General features: G+C 37.4%; 1 protein-coding gene across 16 annotated transcripts in view; it reads right to left on the bottom strand.

Moving 5' to 3' along the window:
• The window catches only part of VPS13B (vacuolar protein sorting 13 homolog B), an 807,303-nt gene that overhangs the window by 218,997 nt on the left and 563,693 nt on the right, over positions 1–24,613 (bottom strand). For all 16 annotated transcript variants that reach the window (XM_070803099.1, XM_070803104.1, XM_070803105.1 and 13 more), the window contains one exon: positions 22,850–23,537. In XM_070803099.1, coding sequence (XP_070659200.1) covers positions 22,850–23,537 — 688 coding nt within the window. The remainder of the gene's footprint in view (positions 1–22,849; positions 23,538–24,613) is intronic.

Genomic DNA, 24,613 nt, shown 5'->3' on the forward strand with positions numbered 1-24,613 from the left:
TCAAATCTTAGCTCATATCACCATTGAGTAAAGGTAGCTTCTGTACTGAGCTGCTGACTGTTAACAGTTGAACAGATAGATTTCTTTTTTAAAGGGCTGTTGGAAACAAGTTAAGGGGAAAAAAAAAAGGGCAACCTTTCCAGCTTAAAAAGAGGCATATACATGTTCAAAGATGCAGTGGATTAGTACTACTTACAGGTTATTTGATCTGTTTCAGTTTTACTGACATTACAATCCCTTTTACTGCTAGGCTTTTGAAGTTAACTTCAGTAGCTTTCCCATAACCTTTTTTAATGATAAAATAGGTCAATCTTTCAACAGTTCCAATTATGACTAAAAGTGGAATTTTTCAGTTTTGATTTTTCTATTAAATATTGTTCATTTTAAGCTTTTTTAAGGTTAATATTGTATATTTTTTTAAAGTTTCTTTCAGTTATTGGTGATGGCAAATGGAATTTACTTTTTAATGCTTGGCAATCCAGTTTTTATTGAAATAGCTCTTTAAATAAAAACGACTGCTATATCTTGGCATGCAATGTAGTAGGCTTTTTAAAAACTTCTAAATATTCACAGTTTTTCTTTAGTTTCAAGATTGTTTTACTCTCTGTGTTTTAATGGCCTTTCAATGTCAATTTTATAGGGATGTTCTTGCCATAGAGTCCATCTATTCCATTTTCAGTTGATTTGAAATGTGTTATTAAAGTGTTATTTATTTTAGGTTTTATTGATTGGATTGCATTCAAGAAGAGCATTTACATACTGTGTATTATATTCAACATATGGTTATACAGTATTACTGTCATATGTGAACTGGGCATATAAATTCTGCCTTGGAATTTGTATTTCTTGACCTTATCATGTGATCCTTATGAAACCTGGCACATATGAACCTTTATGTGATTTCAAAGAAAATACTAAAAGCAACTGATTGTGACGTTAGATCTATGTGGTAAAGATCAAACACTAAACTAGTGCATTCTTCTTTTTTATATAATCAGTGAATTTAAAGCAGTGAGAATATGCATAGTAGAGCTATTACACAGTAACACTATACTCTTCTGTTGTTCACATATAATGGTCAAGTCTGGTGAAAGGATGGCAAAAGTCTATTGCTGGTAGGATCTATAATCAGTCTGTAGGCTCTATGTAGCCTGTCAGGACCTGAGCATCTATTTCTAGGTCTCACCTATGTAGCCATCATTAAGAAGAAATCATTATTATCAAGTAAGTGATATTGTGCCAGACCTATATGAGGAGACATAGTTCTTGATTTTGCAGATGATACAGTCTAGAGAGAAAACAATGATCTAATGGAAAAAACATATAAATGATGTAGCTGAATAAATAATGAACAGGAATATATTAAACTGATGTAGAAATATTAATATGATGTGTAAAAACCTGGCAAGTAAAAATTAGGATGATATGTATAACAAGGTATAAAAATCATATATTTAAACTTGTATGGCAGAAAAGGGATATCATGACTATGTAAAGAGTTTGTATAATCAATACAGATACTAACAGAAAAATGGGTAAAGGGTAGAAAAAGCACTTATTTATCAAGAAAATAAACAAGTAATAAATGAAGAAAAACAAATGGCATAAAGCAGTTAAAATATAAACATTAAGAGATACTACATCTTAGAAATAATTAAAGGAAAAAAAAAAACCTTTTTAAAATAAGTCGAGTTTTCTACCTACCAAGACTAAAAAATCTGATAATGTCTATGCAAGAGAGTGAAAAAGCTGGCTTAAAATTCAGCATTCAAAAAACTAAGATCCATGGCATCCGGTCCCATTACTTCATGGCAAAAAGATGGGGTAAAAATGGAAACAGTGACAGATTTTATTTTCTTGGGCTCCAAAATCGCTGTGGACGGTGACTGCAGTCATGAAATCAAAAGATGCTTGCTCCTTGAAAGAAAAGCTATGACAAACCTAGACAGCATATTAAATTAAGGAGCAGAAACATTACTTTGCCAACAAAAGTCCACAAAGTCAAAATTATGGTTTTTCCAGTAGTCATGTACAGATGTGAGAGTTGGACCATATAGAAGGCTGAGCACCAAAGAATTGATGCTTTAGAACTGTGGTGCTGGAGAAGACTTAAGAGATGACCTTGGACAATAAGGAGATCAAACCAGTCAATCCTAAAGGATATCAATCCTGAATAGTCATTGGATGCTGGAGCTGAGGCTCCAATACTTTCACCACCTGAAGTGACAAGCCAACTCAAAAGACAGTGATGCTGGGAAAGACTGAGGGCAGGAGAAGAGAGTGACAGAGGATGAGATGGTTGAATGGCATCATCGACTCAATGGACATGAGTTTGAGCAAACTCTGGGAGACAGTGAAGGACAGGGAAGCCTGGAGTGCAGCAGTCCCTGGGGTCCCAAAGAGTTGGACATGACTTAGCGACCGAACAAACGTTAACACACACACATACAAATTCATTGTAGAATTGTTTATCATAGCAAAAAGTAGAAAAGAACTAAGACATCCATCAATGGATTAATATTTAAATAAAAAACAATAACCCATACAATGTTTAAAAGAATCAAGATTTATATGTATTGACATAGTAAGACAACATTTTATGCTAATAGTAAATAACAAAGGTTGAATATTTTTTCATTTATTGGCCATTTAGGATTCTTCTTCTAAAAATAAATACTCATTTTGCTATTGGGTTTTTTTTCTTATTGATTTGTAGAAACAAATACAAATACAAATACAAAACAAATACAAAAGTATTATGGGTGTTAATGATTTGTTTGCCATGTGTAGCAAGTGTTACTTCCTGGTATGTTAGTTGCCTTCTAGTTATATCCTGATGCTTTTTACATACATACTTCTGAATAGATGAGGTAAAAAATTATTAACATATCTTACGGATTTATCCCTAGGTAGAGTATATATTTTCCCATAGTCTATTGAAGGATTTCTAAGATCTGTTTTTACCTTTAGCTATTTAATCCTTCTGGAGAACACTGTTTTATGAAAAAGGAAAAAAACTCCTCAGTCTCACTATTAATTCAGTTCGGTTGCTCAGTCGTGTCCAACTCTTTGCGTCCCTGTGAACTGCAGCACAGCAGGCCTCCCTGTCCATCAGCAACTCCCAGAGCCTACTCAAACTTATGTCCACTATTAATTAAGCTTATTTAAAACAAGAAACACATTTTTTTTCACTCGACAGATAAGCAAAAACTTAAAATGAGTAATATCTTGTGTGGGGGAGAAAGAAAAATTGATATTGATAACCATGTATGATAGGTAAGAGTGTGTCAGTTGCTCAGTCATGTCCGACTCTTGTGACCCCATGGACTGGAGCCCATTAGGCTCCTCTGTCCATGGGATTTCCCAGGCGAGAACACTGGAATGGGTTGCTATTTCCTTCTCTGCAGATTTTCCCGACCCAGGGACTGAATTCCCTCTCTTACATATCCTGCACTGGCAGGTAGATTCTTTTCTCCTAGCGCCACCTGGGAAGCCACATATTACATCCCCGGTTTAAAATGTAAAGCTGCATTCAGACGGCTGATACAAGAACAGAATAACTGAAATTAAGAACATTCAGGAAAACACAGGGTCATGGTTGATGAATACTGAATGTATGACAGGGCTGGTGGCTACTCCCTGAGTTTTGGCTAAAACCTCTACTCTGGACATGCCTATAGTCACTGTGGTGAGATGAAGCAGCAGCAGTAGCAGAAAGATGTATGAGAATCCCAGAGGATAGACAGCTCAGGTGTGTAAATCACTATTTGGTCCCTCTGGCTCTCACGGCTAGATGATGTGGGGGATGACTTCTAGACTTCCTGAACTGTCTTAAATTTAGCTTCTCCTTAATTACATCATCAGGTCTAGAGAATAGGATTCATATTACACATTCCTTGGGGTTAATATATAGCTGGAAAATCACCAGAAAAACCAAGATTAAAGGAGCCTGTGAATATGATACAAACGGAGTGACAAATAGGGATGACTTTATCATTCTGGAAGCTCTGTTAGACTTTGCCAGCTTTCTTCTTCATACTCAGCGAACACCTATTTATTTAAGTAAAGGAAGCTCTCAAAAAGAATAAGCCCCTGCTGATGTTAATGAGCATGTTTACATTTACACTGTTGTTCCTCGGCCAAAGAAACAGGAGAAAGCCATATCTTATTATGACTAACAGACTGTGGGAAATGGGTCAGGAACACACAATAATCTGCTCACAGCCATAAATCTTGTTCAAAGTCAGTTAGCATTCACTTCCATGAGACACTGGTATTGACAAAGTTATAATATTTGTTTTTCTTCTGGGTTGACCTGGACTTCAAAACAAAATACTTCATCATATCATGTCACAAAGAACAAACACCAAAGGGAAGATTCAGAGCTTAAAGTCCACTCCCAGATGGACCAAGGTACCGTTGGCTTTTATAGAGCTTGATTCAGATTATATTCCTTGTGCTTGTAGATTACTTTGTCTTCTTCACAAAACCTACATTTCACTTAACTGCTTAGGAGGTTTTTCTGTTTTTCTCTGATTCTGATAAAGTCATCTTTCTAGTGCTGCTCATTATTGTTATTTTTTGACCCTTAGCAGATGTTCACAGAGTTAAGTATGTCTTTGCTTAACATTTGAATTACATAAAATATAACATGACTCATGTGTTCAGCTCACAATGAAACTTCAGAAATGAATTTATTTTCTTTGCAATCTTTACTTACAAAAAACTTATTTTCCAAGCTTATATAGAACAGCTTAGTGCTGCAGACTTTCTAAGCTTCACAGTTACTCGGTTTTGTTTTATTAATACTATGTGGCAGGATATTTCTTTTTTATAACTAAGCTGAATTTTCAGTAAGGTCCCAATGAGGAAACATTTTCCCACAGATTTCAGTGAGGATTTCCTCATTTTAAGATTGATATAATATTGAATATATAATGAAGTCCATTTACTTTTATACCAGATACTTCAAAGAGACAAACCCATTTTGGGTTTTTTTGCCTTGAGTAAAAACTTTGAGTTTTAAAAAGCTTTGTGTCCTAAGAATCTCTTTATTTCCAAGCTACATAATGATTATAAAGAGAACCAGAGTGAGACTCCATACCAACATCATTTTCTTCCTCTTTCCCCCTCTCTCTTCTGCCACAGTTACTTTTACCAACCACAGGTTTACAATGGAGTTGATAATTCATGTCTGTTTCTGCTTTATCTTCACTACTTTTGTGCTTAAGAACACCTCTCACAACTGAACTGGTTAAAGAAGGGCAGAAAAAGAAATTGGTCCATCGGTTATTTTCCCTGAAAGTTCCAGGCAAAGTTTTCATGGAGGAAGATGCAAGTAACTATAGTCACCATAATGTTTCTGACTCTTTGATTCAATTTTCTCATGATACCCTTGTCTTTTACATCCTATGGAAGATGAATGCTAAGTTATATAGGGAGCAAGGTCAAGAGAATCAAATCTCCCCATGATAGAGAGTTCCTCTAAATTTATGTTACCAGAAAAAAATATTATTAATTGAAATTTGGGGGATAAATCTTGAAAAATAAATATGATTAATTGAGTTTTCGTGTGCTTCATTTTAAGCATGTTTTCTTTAGTAAGCAAATAATCTATCGTCTTATTTCTGTATTAGCTTCTTGCTGTACTAATGTAATCCTGTTGCTATTTGCAATCCCAACCAAATCCTGCTCAGTATTATCAAATACTTTTGAAATTATATCATACTTTAATTTTCAATCCTACTGATGCTTACTGATGATATATAATTAAAATTAATGTGATCCCTAAACTATTACTGTAGATTAAAATTTCAGCAACTTTTGGCTTTGATTTCATATTGCACTGAGTTTCCCTTCCTTTTTCCCGCCCACCCTGAATTTTCTGATAGCTGCACATCATGAAAACATCACAAATTTCTCAGTGGCACAACACAAATACTTGTACGATGTAGCACTGCAAATAGCCTCAAGATTTTACTTGTCTCCATTTTACTAATTCTAGAAAGTCTTGAAAGATCTACTATTTGGTTTTTAAAAAGGAAAAACAGATTATATATTTTATTCACTTTAAAGCCACCTGTTATTATGTCACAAGCATGCTGAAGTCTGCTATCAGCATATCAGGCATATCAGCTATCAGGCATATCCCAGCATGCCACAGAACCAAAGTGGCATCTGTGACTGTTTAGGGAGACTGGTTCTCTCTGGCCTGAGGTATCCAGAGCCATCATGTTTATGAAGTGAAGTGAAATGAAAGTTGCTCAATTGTTTCTGACTCTCTGTGAACCCGTGGCCTATATAGTCCATGGAATTCTCCAGGCCAGAATTTTCCAGGCTGAAGTGGGTAGCCTTTTCCATCTCCAGGGGATCTTCCCAACCCAGGGATCAAACCCAGGTCTCCTGCATTGCAGGCTGATTCTTTACCAGCTGGGTCACAAGGGAAAGCCAAGAATACTGGATGGGTAGCCTGTCCCTTCTCCAGCAGATCTTCCTGACCCAGAAATCAAACTGAAGTCTCCAGCATTGCAGGCAGATTCTTTACCAACTGAGCTATGAGGGAAGCCTCATGTTTATGAAAGAGCACGTTAAGTGACTTTTGATGAACTCTAGAGGCACAACTGATAAGTGGTAAGATACTGTCACATGAAAGAGGTTTGTGAAACAGTTTATTATTGACCCAGGACTTACTGAAAACAGCCTTTATTCCATGGAGCTTTCTAACATTTTCTTAAAGAAGAGTTTACATCAGTTTGAAGTGAGAGCTGCTCAGTAGCGTGCGAATCTTTGCGACCCTGTGGACTATGCAGTCCATGAAATTCTCCAGGCCAGAATACTGGAGTGGATAGCCTTTCCCTTCTCACCCCAGGGATCGTATTGTCAGTGGATTCTTTACCAGCTGAGCCACCAGGGAAGCCCAAGAAGGTCACTGGGCCCAGGACACCATCAGGGACTCAGTTTGTAACAGGAAAAAAAGTGTGTAGGGTAATGAAAGAACATGAACTCTGGAGGTACATAGTGAAGTGAAAGTGTTAGTTGCTCAGTTGTGTCTGACTCTTTGAGACTCCTTGGATTGTAGTCTGTCAGGCTCCTCTGTCCATGGAATTCTCCAGGCAAGAATACTGGAGTGGGTTGCCATGCCCTCATCCAGGGGATCTTCCCAACGCGGGGATCGAACCCAGATCTCCCACATTGCAAGCAGATTCTTTACCACCTGAGCCACCTGGGAAGCCCTGGAGGTACATAGATCTGGATATAAATCCTGACTCCTTAAACTGGGTAAATTTAATTTTAACTTCCCTGAGTCTCCGATTGTTTTCAAAATGGGGATAATAAACTAAATTATGGGGATGTTGAGAATATTATATTAGATAATATATGTACTGTGGTTTGTATGGACATGTTATGGTAGACGTTCAATAAACAGTTTTGTTTCTTAAACACAAACTCTAAACAAAATAGGAGTATATGTGTGGTATACCTTTCAAGTATCATTCTTCTTAGTTTTTTGTTTTTTTAATTTTGAAAAATCTTTACTGCTTATATAAAATAAGAGGAATATAATGTAAAAGGTAAAAAAAATAGTGGAAATTATACTCAATTTGGGGCTTCCCCTGTGGCTCAGATGGTAAAAAATCCACCTGTAATGCGGGAGACTCAGGTTCGTTCTCTGGATCAGGAAGATTCCATAGAGAAGGGAACGGCAACCCACTCCAGTTTTCTTGCCTGGAGAATACCATAGACAGAGAAGCCTGGAGGGCTACAGTTCATGGGACAGCAAAGAGTCAGACACGACTGAGCGACTGTCAGTTCACTTCATATGCCCAATTTTAACCTTAAAAGCTACTAAACTTCTTAATATTTAGCTTTTCAAATAATAATTATTCAAGTCTGAAATATGAGTCAACATATTTTACTTCCATATAAAATAATCTTTGCTAAGGAGAAATTACAGACCTGACAATATCTTTGCATTTTGGTTCTGAGAGTTATCAACACTGTATTCTCAGCTTCTTTCTCATCCTTTAGAAATGCTTGGCCTACAAGTGAGTCTAGGATATGCAATTTGCAAGCCAAAGTTGATTCCTTTTCATTTTTTAAACTAGAAGTTAGAGACTCCTTTTACAAAGGTGGCTGGGTATATCAACCTTTATACAAAGAAGACTGAAATGACACTTTAAAATAATTTATAAGTAGATATAGTGAGTCCATCAGGATTTCAATTTCACAGGGCTTTATTTTTAAGGAAGATCAAAAAGAGTTCATAACTAGCCAGAGGAGGGAGGGTGGGAGGAAATACCTAAAGAGGACTCAGGGTAACTAACAGGCAAGGGCTTAGAGAGTCCCTACTCTCCTTTCCTCTCTCTGGCTTTATCGACTACATGTTCCTAGATGGTTCTTTAGTGGAATCCTTTTATTACCAGTCAAAAATACACAAAAGTTTCCCTTAACATAAATGGAATGAAATGTCAAGGAAAGCATTTTGGGAGGATCTACTGTATGTGATCAATTTGCCTCTATGTATGAAATTCATTTGGGGACAGCTCCCAAGGGCCTCCTTCAGAAGTCATGGTTATACTTAGTTTTGGTATGCTCAAAAATGACTGGAAGTGTAACTCCTTTCAATCAGTGATTACTATCAGAATAGTCACCTTCCAATCACTGGATATACAAAAGGCAAAGCTATAGGTTTATTGAGTTGCTTATTTTTTTTATATTTATTTTTTGCTCCTTAGCTTAAAGGCTGTCTTATTATTTTTCTTTTTTTAAATGTAGCCACAGAAACAAATCTAGTCCACGAGGCTTCTACAATACCTGAAAACTAAATCATGAAGGAACCTATATCCATAAAACACAGTAACAATTCAATGAAAAAACAGCAAAATCAACCAAAAATTCAATTCTAAATTGCTATATAAATGGTCAGTGGCACCGTTTCCTTGTCAATATTTAGGCATTTGACTAACTCTAACCATTTTGACTAACTCTAAGAATTTTTTTCACCTCTTAAGATGTGACAGGAAGGGGAAAAGGAGATTTCCAGGTTTGAGATTACAAACCTGGAGCCCATAGGAAGGAAAAGTGGAAAAAATTAAAATGCCTATTGGCGTGTTTGATCACCAGGGTCTACTGGTTCTTATTTTTTGAACCAAACTTGCCATACCTTGGTAGAAGAAAGTGCATTCTTCCCACTTAATGATGCTAATCAGCAGATAATATGTGAAGCATCATCTCAATTAATTTCTTTAATTTTCTACACCGTTTCGTGTTGTGATTGATCCCTTTACTATTTTTTTTGTTATTTTAATGTTGAATTCTAATGTTGGTGACTTCCTGGTGGCCCAGTGGTTAAGAATTTGTCTGCCAATGCAGGGGACACTGATGGATCCCTGGTATGGGAAGATTCCACATTCCTTGGGGCAACTAAGCCGCAACTACTGAGCCTGTACGCTAGAGTCCATGAGCTGCAACTGCTGAGCCCATGCACCCTAGGGCTCATGGTCTGCAACAAGGGGAGCTACAATGAGAAGTCCGTGTACCACAATGAAAGAATAGCCTCTGCTTGCCACAGCTAAAATAAGCTTGCAGACAGCAACGAAGACCCAGAGCAGCCAAAAATAAATAAATAAATTCCAATGTTGGTTTCAGATACTTTATATGACATGTGATTAATTCAGAGCAAGGACACAGAGGAAGCTATTTACTCAAAAAATGTAGTCATATAAATTCATGGAAGATCAAATTCATCTGAACTGTAAGCCTCAGCTCCACTCTGTTTGGGTTCTATAACACTGAAGGCAAATCCAGTGACTATAAATTATTCTTCTCATTTTTCCTTCACTATGAATATATGCTGATGATTACAATTGGTGTTAAAAAGGGCCAGGACACTAATCTTTTTATCATGTCCAAAAAGGAAAGTCTTATTACCATTAAGCTCTCCTTTCTAATGCTAATAACTACAGAAGTCCCAATTTACAGCTGAATATTTCACAGTTCCAAGGTATTTCAGAAACATTATTTGGAGGTCAGACTAAACCATCAAACTACAAAAAACACATATTATTATAGAGGTATACCTTGTTTTATCACGCTTTGTAGATATTGACTCTTTTAGAAATTGAAGGTTTGTGGCAACTCTGTCAAGCAAGTTGACTGGTGCCATTTTTCCAAAAGCATTATCTCATTTTGTGTCTTTGTGTTATCACATGTTGGTAAGTTTCTGATATTTCAATTTTTTTCATTATTATATGTGTTACGGTGATCTGTGATCAATGATCTTTGATGTTACTATTCTAATAGTAGAGCATGTGGGCTCAGCAATTATTTTAGGGCACCACAAAACATGCCCATATAAGATAATGCAGTGTTGTATGTGTTTTGACTGTGCCACTGACTGGTCACTCCCCCGTCTCTCTCTCTCCTCTGGCCCCCCTATTCTCTGTGCTCAGCTGCTACTATCATGTCCGCCTCTTTGTGACCCCATGAAGGTAGACTGCCAGGCTCCTTTGTCCATGAAATATCTCAGGCAAGAATACTGGTGGTGGTGGTTTAGTCGCTAAGTTATGTCTGACTCTTGTGACCTCATGGACTGTAGCCTGCCAAGCTCCTCTGTCCATGGGATTTTCCAGGCAAGAATACTGGAGTGGATTGACATTTCCTTCTCCAGGGGATCTTCCTGACCCAAGGATTGAAACCGCATCTCATATGTCTCATGCACTGCAGGTGGGTTCTTTTACCTGCTACACCATCGGAGACGCCCCATTCCCTGAGATACAACAATACAGAAATTAGATCAATTAATAACCCTACAGTGGACTCTGAATATTCAAATGAAAGGAAGTGTTGTACATCTCTCGCTTTAAATCAAAAACTAGAAATGATAAAGCTTAGTGAGGAAGGCACACTGAAAGCCCAGACAGGCCAAAAGCTAGGCTTCTTGGACCAGTTAGCCTAGTTGTGAATGCAAAGGAAAAGTTCTTGAGGGAAATTAAAAGTGCTACTTCAGTGAACATATAAATAATAAGAAAATAAAACAGCTTTATTGCTGATAGGAGAAAGTTTTAGTGGTCTGGATAGATGATCAAACTAGTCACAACATTTTCTTAAGCCAAAGCCTAATCCAGAGAAAGGTCTTAATTCTCTTCAATTCTATAAAGGATGAAGGAGATAAGGAAGCTGCAGAAGAAAAGTGTGAAGCTAGCAGAGTTTATAGTTCATGAGATTTAAGGAAAGAGGCCAACTCTGTAACATACAAGTTCAAGGTGAAGCAGCAAATGCTAATTTAGAAGCTGTAGCAAGTTATCTAGAAGATCTGATATCAAGACCCAGAAGCTAAGATAATTAATGAAGGTGGCAACACAAAACAACAGATTTTCACTGTAGTCAAAACAGCCTTATACTGGAAGAAGATGCCATCTAGGACTCTCATAGCTAAAGAGGAGAAGTCAATTCCTGGCTTCAAAGCTTCAAAGGCTGATTCTCTTATTAGGGGTCAGTGCAGCTGGTGACTTGAAGCCAATGCTCATTTACCAATCTGAAAATCCTAGGGCCTTTAGGAATTAAGCTAAACCTACTCCATCTGTGCTTTATAAATGGAACAAAACCTGGATGACAGCACATCTGTTTACAACACGGTTTCCTGGATATTTTAAGCCCACTGTTGAGATCTACTGCTTAGGGAAGAAAAGATTCCTTTCAAAACATTACTGCATATTGACAATGCACCTGGTTACCTAGGAGTTCTGATGGAGATGTACAACGAGATCAATGTTGTTTTCATTTCTGTTAACACAACATCCATTCTGCAGCCCATAGATCAAGGAGTAATTTCAACTTTCAAGCTTTACTATTAAAAAAATACATTTTGTGAAGCTCTAACTGCCATAGATAGTGATTTCTCTGATGAATCTGGTAAAGTAAATTAAAACCTCCTGGAAAGGGTACACCATTCTAGATGCCATTAAGAACATTTGTGATTCATGGGAAGAGGTCAAAATATCAACAATGGGAAGACGTTGATCCCAATTCTCATGAATGACTCTGAGGGGTTCAAGACTTCAGTGGAGAAAGTAACTGCAGATGTGGTGGGAACAGCAAGAGAACAAGAATTAGAAGTGAAGCCTGAACATGTGACTAAACTGATGCAATCTCATGATAAAGCTCTAACGGAGGAGGGATTTTTTCTTATGGATGAGCAAAAAAGTGATTTCTTGAGATGGAGATGCCACGAAGATTGTTGAAATGACAACAAAGGGCTTAGAATATTACATAAACTTAGTTATAAGGTAGTGGCAGGTTTTGAGAGGATGAACTCCAGTTTTGGAAGAAGTTCTACATGGGTAAAAGGCTATCAAGCAGCACTGCATGCTACAGAGAAATCACTCATGAAACGAAGTCAATCAACATGGCAAACTTTACTGTTATTTTAAGATGCTGCCACAGCCACCCAAACCTTCAGTAATCACCATCCTGAACAACAAAGAGGCAAGACACTACACCTGCAGGAAGATTAGGACTCACTGAAGGTTCTGATGATGGTTAGCATTTTTAGCAATGAAGTATTTTTAAAGTAAGGCATGTTCATTGTGTTTTAGAAATATCACTATTGCACACTTAAGGGACTATACTATACAGTGTGAAAATAATTTTTATATGCACTGGGAAACCAAAAAGTTCTTGTGACTTGTTTTACTGCAATATTTGCTTTATTGCAGTGGTTCTAGAACCAAAGTCACAATATCTCTGAGGTATGCCTGTACCTATCTTAGAGAAAAGGAAATTAAAGCACCAAGAAGCTCAGTTTTCTGCATGAAAGAGCTTTGGCGTTAGAGCCATGACTAAAAGTCTAAGCTTCTGATTTCCATTCCCGAACTCTTCACCATACATAAATCCTCCCACTGGCTGGGTCACTTCTTTACTTAACTTTCTCACCACCAACTCTCCCTGAGTGACATACAATAGTGCCTCCCATTTAAAAGACCAACTTACTTGTTGAGTCCTGTCAAAGCAATAATTTTATTTCACATTACTGGCCAGCGAGAAATTTTCCTAGCAGCTAAATTTTCAGATAAATGTTCAAGTTGTGATCATTATGACATTAAAGTCACAGGTTAATTCTAAGCCTTTCCAGGGATATTAGCAACACTGTTAATTCTAAAGAGACATGTAATTCAAGCTTTCTCTTAAACTCACAAGAACTAAATGAAATCAAGATATGATTTATGAGGTGTTACAAGCCAGTTTATGATTTTCTAACTGTTGGTTTACTCAAATGTCTTTGGCACATTTTCTGCAGACCTACCCATGAAAGAGCAAAAAGCCAATTATTATAACTGAAAATCTTCAAACTATACAATAGCTATAATTGAACTGAAATGATGTGAAGTTTTTTTTAGCCGATTATAACCACTGTTTTAAAATCAGCTTAAAGATACTAGCAGTGATGAAAAAAAGCAACAACAACCTTAACATTAACATCCACTGAGTTCTGTGCTACACACTTAGCTAAAAGCTTCATATATACCGTTTACTCCTTACAGCAACTCCAGGAGGTTGCTACCAGTATATCCCCACATTAAAGATAAGGAACTGAAGTTTAGAGAGGTTAAATGACTTGCCCAAGGTTACACAGTAGTATGCAGTAGAGCTGGGATCAGAACTCAGAACTAACTCACTCCAAATCTTGACTGCTTAATAAACTATTCCATGTCTGCCTCTTAACTGAACCTCAAGTCATATCTGTAATGTTATAAAACCTTACAGTGAAGAAAAGGCCCATTACTAGAGGTATTATGACATGGATTTTACACAAGAGTTGTGCTATAACCTGCTTTTTCAGTAGGGTAAGTTTTTTGTTGTTTTTTAGTCTCTAAGTCATGGCTAGCTCCTCGTGACACCCCTCAACTGTAGCCCACTAGGCTCCTCTGACCATGGGATCTCCTAGGCAAGAGGAGTCCTAGGCAACACTTGGAGTGGGTTGCCATTTCCTCCTCCAGGGGATCTTTTTGACCAAGTGATCAAACCCACGTCTCCTGCTTGGCAGGCAGATTCTGAGCCACCTGGAAAGCCCCAAGAAAAGTTCTAATCAACTGTAATTTCTGTATTTTAGTTTGGCTAATGCCTGAAAAATTACGTTAAGATAAAAAGGTTGCAAGAGGGTGAAAGTAATGTTTTCAAACTACTTTGTTAGTTTCTAGCACCCATAAATGAGTAATAAGATCCTCGAATGACTGCATACTGAGGAAGTATAGTTGGGGTGGGGCAGGAATAGTGAAGTTCCCTTAGAATGGTTCAAGTCCTTCACAATTGACCAGATGGCAGAGTCATTTCTTCAAAAACAAACAAAAAGCCCCAAACAAACAAGAAGAAAAATGACTTTTTGAGGCTGCCTTGGGCTGCATAGTCAAGATATGAGGCAATTTCCAATCTGGACTCCATTACCTTAAACAAAACAAATACCAACTTTTAAATATTTATAAACACAACTAATATGATTATGTTAAAACAACTACATACATCTTTATTTAAATGAGAATTGCCAATAATACAGCTGCTACATGTAAAGGTGCTGGCAGAAGATCTCATTTCTGTTAGAGGTTGCTCTAAGTTACAAGGGCATGGAGAAAGGCCATATTTTAATATTTTAAAAAGAAACCTGTTGACTCACAGATGTACTATCTACTTGAACTAGATGGGCAATCATTTGTAGATTATTAGTACCAATATTTATAAAAGAAATTTAAGTTGATAATTTATACTTCAAAAAATTTTCCATTTTTTAAATATTATGGAGAATAACACAAAACACTGCATAATTTAAAACCTGGCAGACTACAGTCCATAGGGTTGAAAGAGATGGACATGACTGCAGCGACTTAGCATGCATGCTACTCAAGATCACTAAATTATGTAGAATGGGGATTATATTTTATTAATGACACTTTCAAAATCATAAGCAATTCTCATCACTCTTATTTCACTTCAGTTTTCTCAAACAAATGCAGATACAGGTATACATGTAGATTCCATTTTATTCTGCTGGCATCTCATATATAATTAGGTTTTTAAATATATATGTGCATAAAGTATATATGACACACACATATGTGTATATATACAGCCACATCTGCTGAGAAGGCAGACTGACATAAGGAACAATGAGTTTTACAGCATTTCCTCTTTTAACTTGATTTTATAATATATGAAAGAATATCCCTAAGAAACACATTGAGAGAACACTACTACCACCCTTTGAGTATTGGGGTATGTTCTTTGCTTAATGGTGACATGGGCAGGATCAAGTTAATGCTGACAACTCCCTGGGAACAGTTATTACTCACTACAATATATTTAACTGATCTGTGCTCATAGATGTAAAGATATTAAAGTATCACTTTTAGAGGAAATCCTGTATTAAGTTTCTCAGAAAACCATGTCTCTGCTAATGGACCAGAAAATATTTTCATTATCTTAAAATTTCAGGATTTCTGGTGCCAGCCAAAATTGGAATAAGCTTACTACAGTCCAATCCCCATGCTGCTTAAATTAACTCAAGAAAAATGACAAAACACAAATACCTGACAACTCTGAAAAGTAAACAAGAACAATAGAGACTGGGGACGGGAGTTAAATTGCAGATATGATCCAACGGTGGTGAATTTTCCATTTGTTTTTCATCTTTTTCCTTATAACTCTGATTTGAGAGTGAGTTCTAAGTTGTGGTGCACAGTGATGGCAGGAACAGCCAAAAGTCCAACAGAAACCTCGTCTGGCAGATAAGGCCCATGTGGTTTTCAAGACTGCTGGGGAAACCAGCTGCTTTTTATTTTTCTTTTTTTCTCTTCTGGTTTTCCCCCTAGGGTAAGGTGTGTGTGTGTGTGAGTGTAGGAAGTAGTGCAGTGGCTGTTCTATGGTGGCAGTGACACAAGCATTTAAAATTTTATGGAGGTACTATGTTTCATGAGATACAGGTAAACATGCTTGAAATGAATGGAAATACAGAGGTTCTCAGAAGTGAAGAAGAAACTATAAAAAATAATCAAATGGAAATATCACCACAGAAAAATCCAATAGAAATTATTTAATATGAAGAACAGAGAGGGGGGGGAAAATGAACCATGAATGGAGTCTCAGGAATCTGAAGAATAATATAAAAAAGTTTAACCGTGGAGTCCTAAAAGAAGAGGAGAAAGACTGGTACAGAAAGAAATAATAGCTAAAAAGTTCCTAAATTTAATTTTAAAATATTTACAGAGTCAAGAAACTCAGAGAACCTCAAACAGGATAAATTTAAAGAAATCTAGACCAGAAACATCATATAATAAAACTCAGGAAATCAAAGGTAAACAAAAAAAACCTTAAAGACAGCTAGAGAAAACCAACACGCTACATTTATGGAAGCAACGGTTGGAATTATCATGCATTTCTCATAAGAAAGCAGAGGGGATAGAAGACAGTGGAACAATATTTCTGAAGCACAGAAAGAAATATTAACCTAGAATTCTATATCTAGCAAAAATATCCTTCAGGAATGAGAGGAAACAAATACTCCCAGATAACAGAAAACTCAGAGAATTTGTTACTAGCAGGTCTGCTCTCAAAGAAATGCTAAAGAAGTTCTTAATGTTGAAGGAAAATGCACCAGAGAAAAACTCAGAACTTTAGGAATGGAGGAAGATCTCTGGACACGGTAAATACCTGGGAAATATTTATAAAACATACTAGTTTTTTCCTCTTTAGTTCTTTAAAGTATATAAGATTACTGACACAAAGGTCAAAATTGTATCTGGTAGGATTTTCAGTAGGTGAAAAGTAATATATATGATAACTATAACATAAATGGGGAAGGGGAAAGGGACCTTTATGATTATAAGGTTCCTACATTTTCTTGAAGTGATAAAATATTACTACTAAATAGACTGTGAAAGATTAAGAATGAAAAGATGCTAACTCCTTGGATGAAAAACTATGACAAAACTAGACAGTGTATTGAAAAGCAGAGACATCACTTTGCTAGCAAAGGTCTGTATAGTCAAAGCTATGGTTTTTCCAGTAGTCATGTACAGATATGAGAGCTGGACAGATATAAAGAAAGCTGAGCACTGAAGAATTGATACTTTTGAACTGTGGTGCTGGAAAAGACTCTTTACAGTCCCTTGGACAGTAAGGAGATCAAACCAGTCAATCCTGAAACAATCAACCCTGAATATTCATTGGAAGGGCTGCTGCTGAAGCTGAAGCTCCAATACTTTGGCCACCTGACACAAAGTCTGATTCACTGTAAAAGACTCTGATGCTGGGAAGGATTGAGGACAGGAGGAGAGGGATACAGAGGATGAGAAGGTTGGATGGCATCATCAACTCAATGGGCATGAGTTTGAGCAAGCTCCAGGATATAGAAAAGGACAGGGAAACTTGGCAAGCAGCAGTCAATGGGGTCACAAAGAGTCAGAGATTGAAAACCGAGCAAAAGATTGACTGTGAAAGATTCAGTATGTACACTGGAAACCTCAGAGCAACCACAAACATTACAAAGAAACACAGATGAGAAGCAGGCAGGTAAATTACACAGAATACTAAAAATTATTCTGAATTGTAGCTAGAGAGAAACCTTGGTGTTGTTTTGTTTAGTCACTCAGTTGTGGTGTCCAACTCTTTTGTGAGCCCGTAGACTGTAGCCTGCCAGGCTCCTCTGTCCATGGAATATCCCAGGCAAGAATACTGGAGTGGGTTACTATTTCCTTCTCCAGGGGATCTTCCCGATCCAGCGATCCAACTTGCATCTCCTGCATTGCTGGGTGGAAATGTTTACCACTGACCCACCAGGGAAACTCAGAAAAAAATCTACTACTGTGAAAAAAAAAAATGAGTATTCTTATTTCATTCCTCAAAATTCAAGCAGTTTTCCTTAAATCATCCCATTCAAATGATACTAAGCTTTCCTTGGGGCTTCCCAAGATCATGGGGGCTTTTCTTGGGGCTTCCCAAGTCAATGATCAAGTGACTTATCATTTTTATGACCCTACTGAATAAGAGAATCAAAATCTGAGAGGATCAGGGCCTACAGGTCTCCTGTATATGAATTTTTGGTAACATTCTTATTGGTTCCCTCATTAATTAATGAACTAAGTAAAATCTCTGACATCTTCATTTTATATTTATAAAAGAATTATGACTTTTTGAAAAATTATCCTCTGAACATGGTATGTTTTTAAAGAGTGAAACAAAATTCTTTGTTTATTTTAAATTCCATATGATTTCCACACAAAGGAACATTAGCACATGTAACAATGGTTTATGACTTTCACATAAAACAGTAAACAATTACAAGTTCAACATTGTGTTATAAATTTTTAAAAATCAAATGTTTTTGTCTTCTTAAAGAAGAAAACACATTATATCCATAACAACTTAAGGCATTTCTGAAATGCTAAAATTGGGCAATCACTGAAATTCATATATATGCTAAAACTGCTAAGGGCTGGCTGCCACTTGAGTTACCTTATTAAAAAGGATTAATTTTAGTATTAAGAGAGAAAGCATGAACACTACAGAAAGACATAATATATTACTTCTTTAATTTTTAACTTATGATGCCTTTAACTTTTCCTTGACCTAATTTCTTAGAAAGTTGCCTGGTGACACCCTTTTTTGTCCCTCCAATTAAGACACTGTAAATAGTCCTTCACTTCAGAATCCAGGAATGCAACTGGTCACCTTTACCTTACTAATTCTCTTCCCCATGAATGTTAATGCTATGGTTATTCATATTTTCTCTGTTTTCTTACCCACATGGTTACTATTTCAAGGCTTCAAAAGAATCCTGGACATGGAACATTGCTTTCTTCGGGATAAAAAAGTGCTACATGAAGTGTTTCTGGATAGCTAAATTGATAATGGGACTTGGATAGTTCATTCAAGTGGACCAATTTAAAACAGATATTCCTCACATCAGTATTTGAAAAATAACTTCATTAACATTTTTTAAATTTATGTATTTAAGTATTGAATAAACTAATGAATGGTCCACTAAAATATCAAATATGCATATAAATATGCATCTTTAAAACAAATTGAAATATACTGTAATCTGATACAGTAGTGGCTTACAGATGTCAACTCTCTGAGGCCAAAGCTAGTTTAAATATTTTTAGAGAAAAAAAAAATTTTTTTAGAAAGGTAAGTGTGGGGAGATGAATTCCAAATTACAGAATGAGAAAACTCTACACCTGGAATGAACCTTGTTGGTATCTACTATAATCATTACGTTTTATACAAAAGGAAGCAGAAACTCAAAGAAGTGAAATGCTTGGCTAAGATCACTCTGCTAATAAATAGTAGGGCCAATTAAATTCCAGGCTTTCTACTTTGTAATTTCCTTCTCCAGGGGATCTTCCCGACCCTGGGATTGATCCCAGGTCTCTGGATTCCTTACCACTGAGCCACCTGGGAATCCCAGTAATCTTTCTACTATATATTAATAACTAAAACAGTAGCAGCAAACATTTGTGAGTTTGTGAGGGTGCAGTACTTGCATAGCCTGAAAAGTACTTTTGTTAGGGGAAGCACACTGATTGAAACCTCCCACCCTGGCCAGGCACCATAGTAACTATTTGCATGAGTTGTTTTATGACAGGAGATCCTGATAAGGAATACGGAACTAATAAGCCACCACCAACCAGAAGAGTTCGGGAAAGGTCTAAAGGAGACACTGCGTGTCCCTCCACTTCCAAGAATCCCTCTCGCTAGCATCCATCTTGGCTGAGCAAGGCGTGCACCACTAGGAAAGACTCTGAATTAGAATGACTGGCCAAAGACCACCGGGAAACTAATACCATCACCATAAAACCCGAGACTGCAAGCCACGCAGCAGAGTAGTACTCCAGGGTTCCCTTACCCTACTGCTCTCCACCTGGGTGCCCTTTCCCAATAAAATGTCTTCCTTTGTCAGCACATGTGTCTCCTCGGACAATTCATTTCCAAGTGTTAGACAAGAGCCCAGTTTTGGGCCCTGGAAGGGGTTCCCCCTTCCTGCAACACTTTCATTAATGATCTCTTTTCAATTTCATAATCGCCCTATGAGATGGATGGGTACACGTTTCCTAAGTGAGAGTTAGAATTTCAGCTCAGGTTGTCAAAGTACTGAGAGAGGCTGTATTCTGTAGTCACATGGACACATATATACAAATTCACCAGTTAAAACAAAAAAAGGGAACTATTTGCATGGTCTGGAGAAGGACAATGGAGGTTGACTAAAAACTGAGATTCATATTTTTCTCTCCACTCTAAGGATCCATCCATACAGGTTGAGAGACCGGACTCAGAAAGTCCAGAAAATCTTGGTTTTGTATTTTAGCTCTGTTTATTTGTCATCTTGGAGAAGTGATTTCTCCAAACTTCAGTTTCTTTACATATAACATGGGAACATATTTCCCACAGAGCTGTTAGGAGGATTAAATGAGATAATGCATTTAAAGCAGTTATTACAATGCCTGGCACAGACCGAGTACACAATAATTGCTAGTCATTTTTTTTTAGCTGTTAAATTTAACTACTTGTTTCTGACAAATTTCACTAAATTCATTTTAAGGAAATACGATGACTTATATTGATGACTCTATTTGGACAGTGTAAATGTCCAAGGAGATGCTTTTTGTGTAAAGCAAGGTATCCACAAGAATATTATGTGAAGAAGCTCCTTAGGAGGTAGGTAAGACTTTTCCTCCAACATGTAAATCTCCTATACTCAATCTGGTATATAACCTTGTAAACTTCATCTGCTAAAACTGGGTTCCACATTGGTCTACGCACAAGAAAGTTTTTTTTTTTTTTTTTAAGATACTTTATCATTTCAAGCTAGGAACCTATTATAATTCCAATGTACACCTTTGCTATCAGCCCTGATAACTCTGCTGAACTCAGTTATCAATATCTTTTAGCAGAAGCTGCTGAAGCCACCCACCCATAAAGCAACCGCAGCTGAAAGCCGTTAGGGAGGGATGTGGATGAACTTTTGTTCTCCCAGTCCTACACCTAGTTTTTGCCAGTGCTAAGCAGATACCCAAACAGGTATCAGGTCTGTAGGCATGAGTCCTTGAATAATATAACATAAACTACCTCAGCACCTCTCTCATCTCCACTGAATAGAAGGAGCCATTATATTACAGGTGCTCAGTAAATGAAAGCATGTTTGAAGAAGGGAGGCAGTGGTTACTGATAAATGTTTAACACTGGCTCTCAGAGTAGGAGAGCTGATTGACAGCATTTGCTAATATCTGTTTTGTAAATACTCTCACTATAGTGATTTAAACTAGCAGTGGTTTAACAACTGTCTTTCAAAGTTCCTAAAAATTTAACAATTAGCTCTTCTGAGCCAGTATGATCCAGCACAAGCACTAATGCAGAGACGGCTAGCAGGCAGTCTAGAAGGTAACCCTAGGCTATTCCTCCTTAGCAACTGGTCAGTTACCACTTTCTAAAGTCAAGGACTTGAACTATTCCTCAGCAAGAGCCCAGGGTTCCTCTGACTTATTTCCTGGGGCTCTTCCTCAGGAAGCCCCAGGATCTACTCCTCAGGAGCCTGTTGTATAAAATGACTATCCTTAGCGCCAAGAACGAACCAGCCTGACTTCCAGAATGGACAAATCATCCAAATGCCTTACTGCTGACGTTCATCTGCTAGATGGGACCACCTGAGAGCAATAAAATGCCTGAGTTATACCTGAGCTTGTGAGGGCCCTCTTCCAATACCAGGTCTTAGATGATCCTGCTACCCTTTCTGGGAAGTCTTTCCTGACAAATCTCTAATTCTGCATTGCTGCTAAGTCGCTTCAGTCGTGTTCGACTCTGTGCAACCCCAGAGACGGCAGCCCACCAGGGTCCACCGTCCCTGGGATCCTCCAGGCAAGAACACTGGAGTGGGTTGCCATTTCCTTCTCCAATGCACGAAAATGAAAAGTGAAAGTGAAGTCACTCAGTCGTGTCCGACTCTTCGCGACCCCATGGACTACAGCCTACCAGGCTCCTCCATCCATGGGATTTTCCAGGCAAGAGTACTGGAGTGGGTTGCCAGTGCCTTCTCCGAATTCTGCATTAACTCTGGGAAAAGCTCTCTGTACCTGGTCTGGCCCTGTTTTCATTAGCTCTTATTACTTAACAGCACATATGTCTTAAATCTGAATCCCTGATCACTTTCCTAGTCTCAACATGTAACAAGCTTCAGACGTTCAATATAATTATTATAATATATGGCACTCTTTGGTTTTAGGCAGGCACGGATGGGGCAACAAGAGGCAGTTGGCTGACACCCACTAATAAATGTTCTTGTTGTAGATGTGTAAAATCGTTGTCATCTTATTTTGCTAATAAACCTTCTCAAATACATTTAATATCAAGCTTTTACAGCAAGATGATTATGGCAAAAGAATACCAAAACAATAAACTTCATTTTCTAAAGTTTTTCTTTTTTTAACCTTAGCAGCAGCATTGATATGGAAAGCAAACCTAAGGTCCATTAATACGAAAAAAAAAAACACTTTGCTTCCTAATCATTGGAAATTGTTAAGCATTTCAATAGCCCAGAAAGAGCCCCTGTTTCATTCAGCTCCTGGAAAAAAAATTCAGAGGCACAGTAAGAACACCAAGGCTAAATCTTGTTACTTTTCAAACATTTACTTAAACGTGATTCAGCTGTGGGACATGAACTTTACATATTTACATATTCGGTAGAGGAAAGAAGTTTTGTCTGGTTTGCCAGCTGTTTCCTGTTTGATCAATCTTAAAACTTTGGGAATAAAACTTAATATGTACTAGTGGTTATTAGCACCCTAGTAAATTTGAAAGCTCTTACCTGTACATTTGTAATCAGAGGCAACCCCTTTAAGCACAGCATCAAAAATGGATATTTCCACCCGTTGCTTCCTGTGGTGACAACTCAGAAGCAAAGAAGGCTGGGATACAATAAAGTACAAGAAAGGTTCTAGTCGCAGGTCACCGGTTCCTCTTCTTCCAGGCTGCCGAACGACGGTCATGCCGAGGGCTTGTCTAGCAGATGACCTTGTGGATGCATGCAGACTTTCGAGAGAGATGACCCCTATTTTTTTCCCTGAAGGAAAAGATATGTTGCTGCTTAAGAGATCTTCTGCTGTTACCATGGAAATACACGCCTGGCTGGGCTTTGCGACATCTGAATCGACTTCTGGCAGGTTTAATGAACTCTTGCCTGTTTTTTCATTATCCTTTTGTTCTTGTGATTTCGATTTGGGTAAGGCCGTACAGGAATAGGTCATTAGTGAGATTCTACTTGCAGTAATAAATATGTCAAAAGGAATAAAATTTAGATTTTTTACAATTGACGACTGGCGTGAGGGACGGGCGATGCGGTGCTGACTGGCACCGCTGTGCTGCTCTATCTGTACTATTCTGATTTTAACGCTGTCACTGCCGATTCCACTATCCTGGGCACCACTGTACCGAGATGAGCTATCAGCCATGCTTCCATCATATGTATCCATTTTTTTCTGTTCTTGCTTAGTGATCTGCAAGGAAAAATGATAAAATATTTTAAACTAATTGTATTCCAAGTGTTACTATGTAAATGTTATAGAAACATTAAAACTGGGTCTAGTATAAGAGTAATCATAAAAATAAAGTAGGTGCCCTTTCAAGAAATTATGCATATTAAAATGCCAAGGCAATCCTTGAGAAAAACATCATATGTGCATTTCTATCATTAAAAGATACTTTTCAGGGGAATTCTCTGGCAGGCCAGTGGTCAGAACTTAGTGCTTTCACTGACAAAGGTGAGGGGGTGAGGGTTCAATCCCTCGTTGGGGAACTAAGATCCCAACAGCCACGTGGCTCAGCCGAAAGAAAAAATAAATAAAATATACTTTTCAATGTCAGACTTTACTTTCTTTGGACTAACACAAAGTAGTATGTGTGTACATATAATGCCTCAGTTAGTATCCTTTATGGTGATTTTCCAAGTAGCATAATAAAATATTTCCAAATCATGATTACTATTGGTTGAAATTAATTTTAGGCAGGAGTAGATTATACTGTTTACTCTATCATTGTAAAACTGATTTACAGGATTTTGGATAGTAGGAGAGGGAAAAGTCAGTAGTCCTAAATTATGAAAGACAAAGAAAAGTAAACTAAAATAAATGTGTGCCATTCAAAATGATGTTTATTTTCCTTTACTACAATAGGACTTGAAACAAGGATAAATGTAAGTTGATCCAACAAAATGTAAGTAATTAAAACCCTTAAATGTGGATTTTCCCTTTGTGCACTAAATGTATCCGTACTTTCTCAAATACTTCCACCAACAACTGCCTATGTAGAGAACAAAGAACAACGTGGCGGCGGCAACAGTCATGACTATTTTGTCAGCACAACTGCAAGACCTCCAGTTTGATTCTTTGGTTCCCTTTTCTTAGTCCCCCAAAACCATTAATTAGTTTCTAATACACTACTGAGTCCTAGATACTCACTTGCTTTTTCACTGAAGTAATTCAGATTTATTAAAGCACTCGGGCTTCCCTGGTGGCTCAACTGGTAAAGAATCCACCTGCAATGCGGGAGACCTTGGTTCGATCCCTGGGTTGAG

Source organism: Bos indicus, chromosome 14 (genome assembly GCF_029378745.1).
Source record: "Bos indicus isolate NIAB-ARS_2022 breed Sahiwal x Tharparkar chromosome 14, NIAB-ARS_B.indTharparkar_mat_pri_1.0, whole genome shotgun sequence".
NCBI lineage: Eukaryota > Metazoa > Chordata > Mammalia > Artiodactyla > Bovidae > Bos > Bos indicus.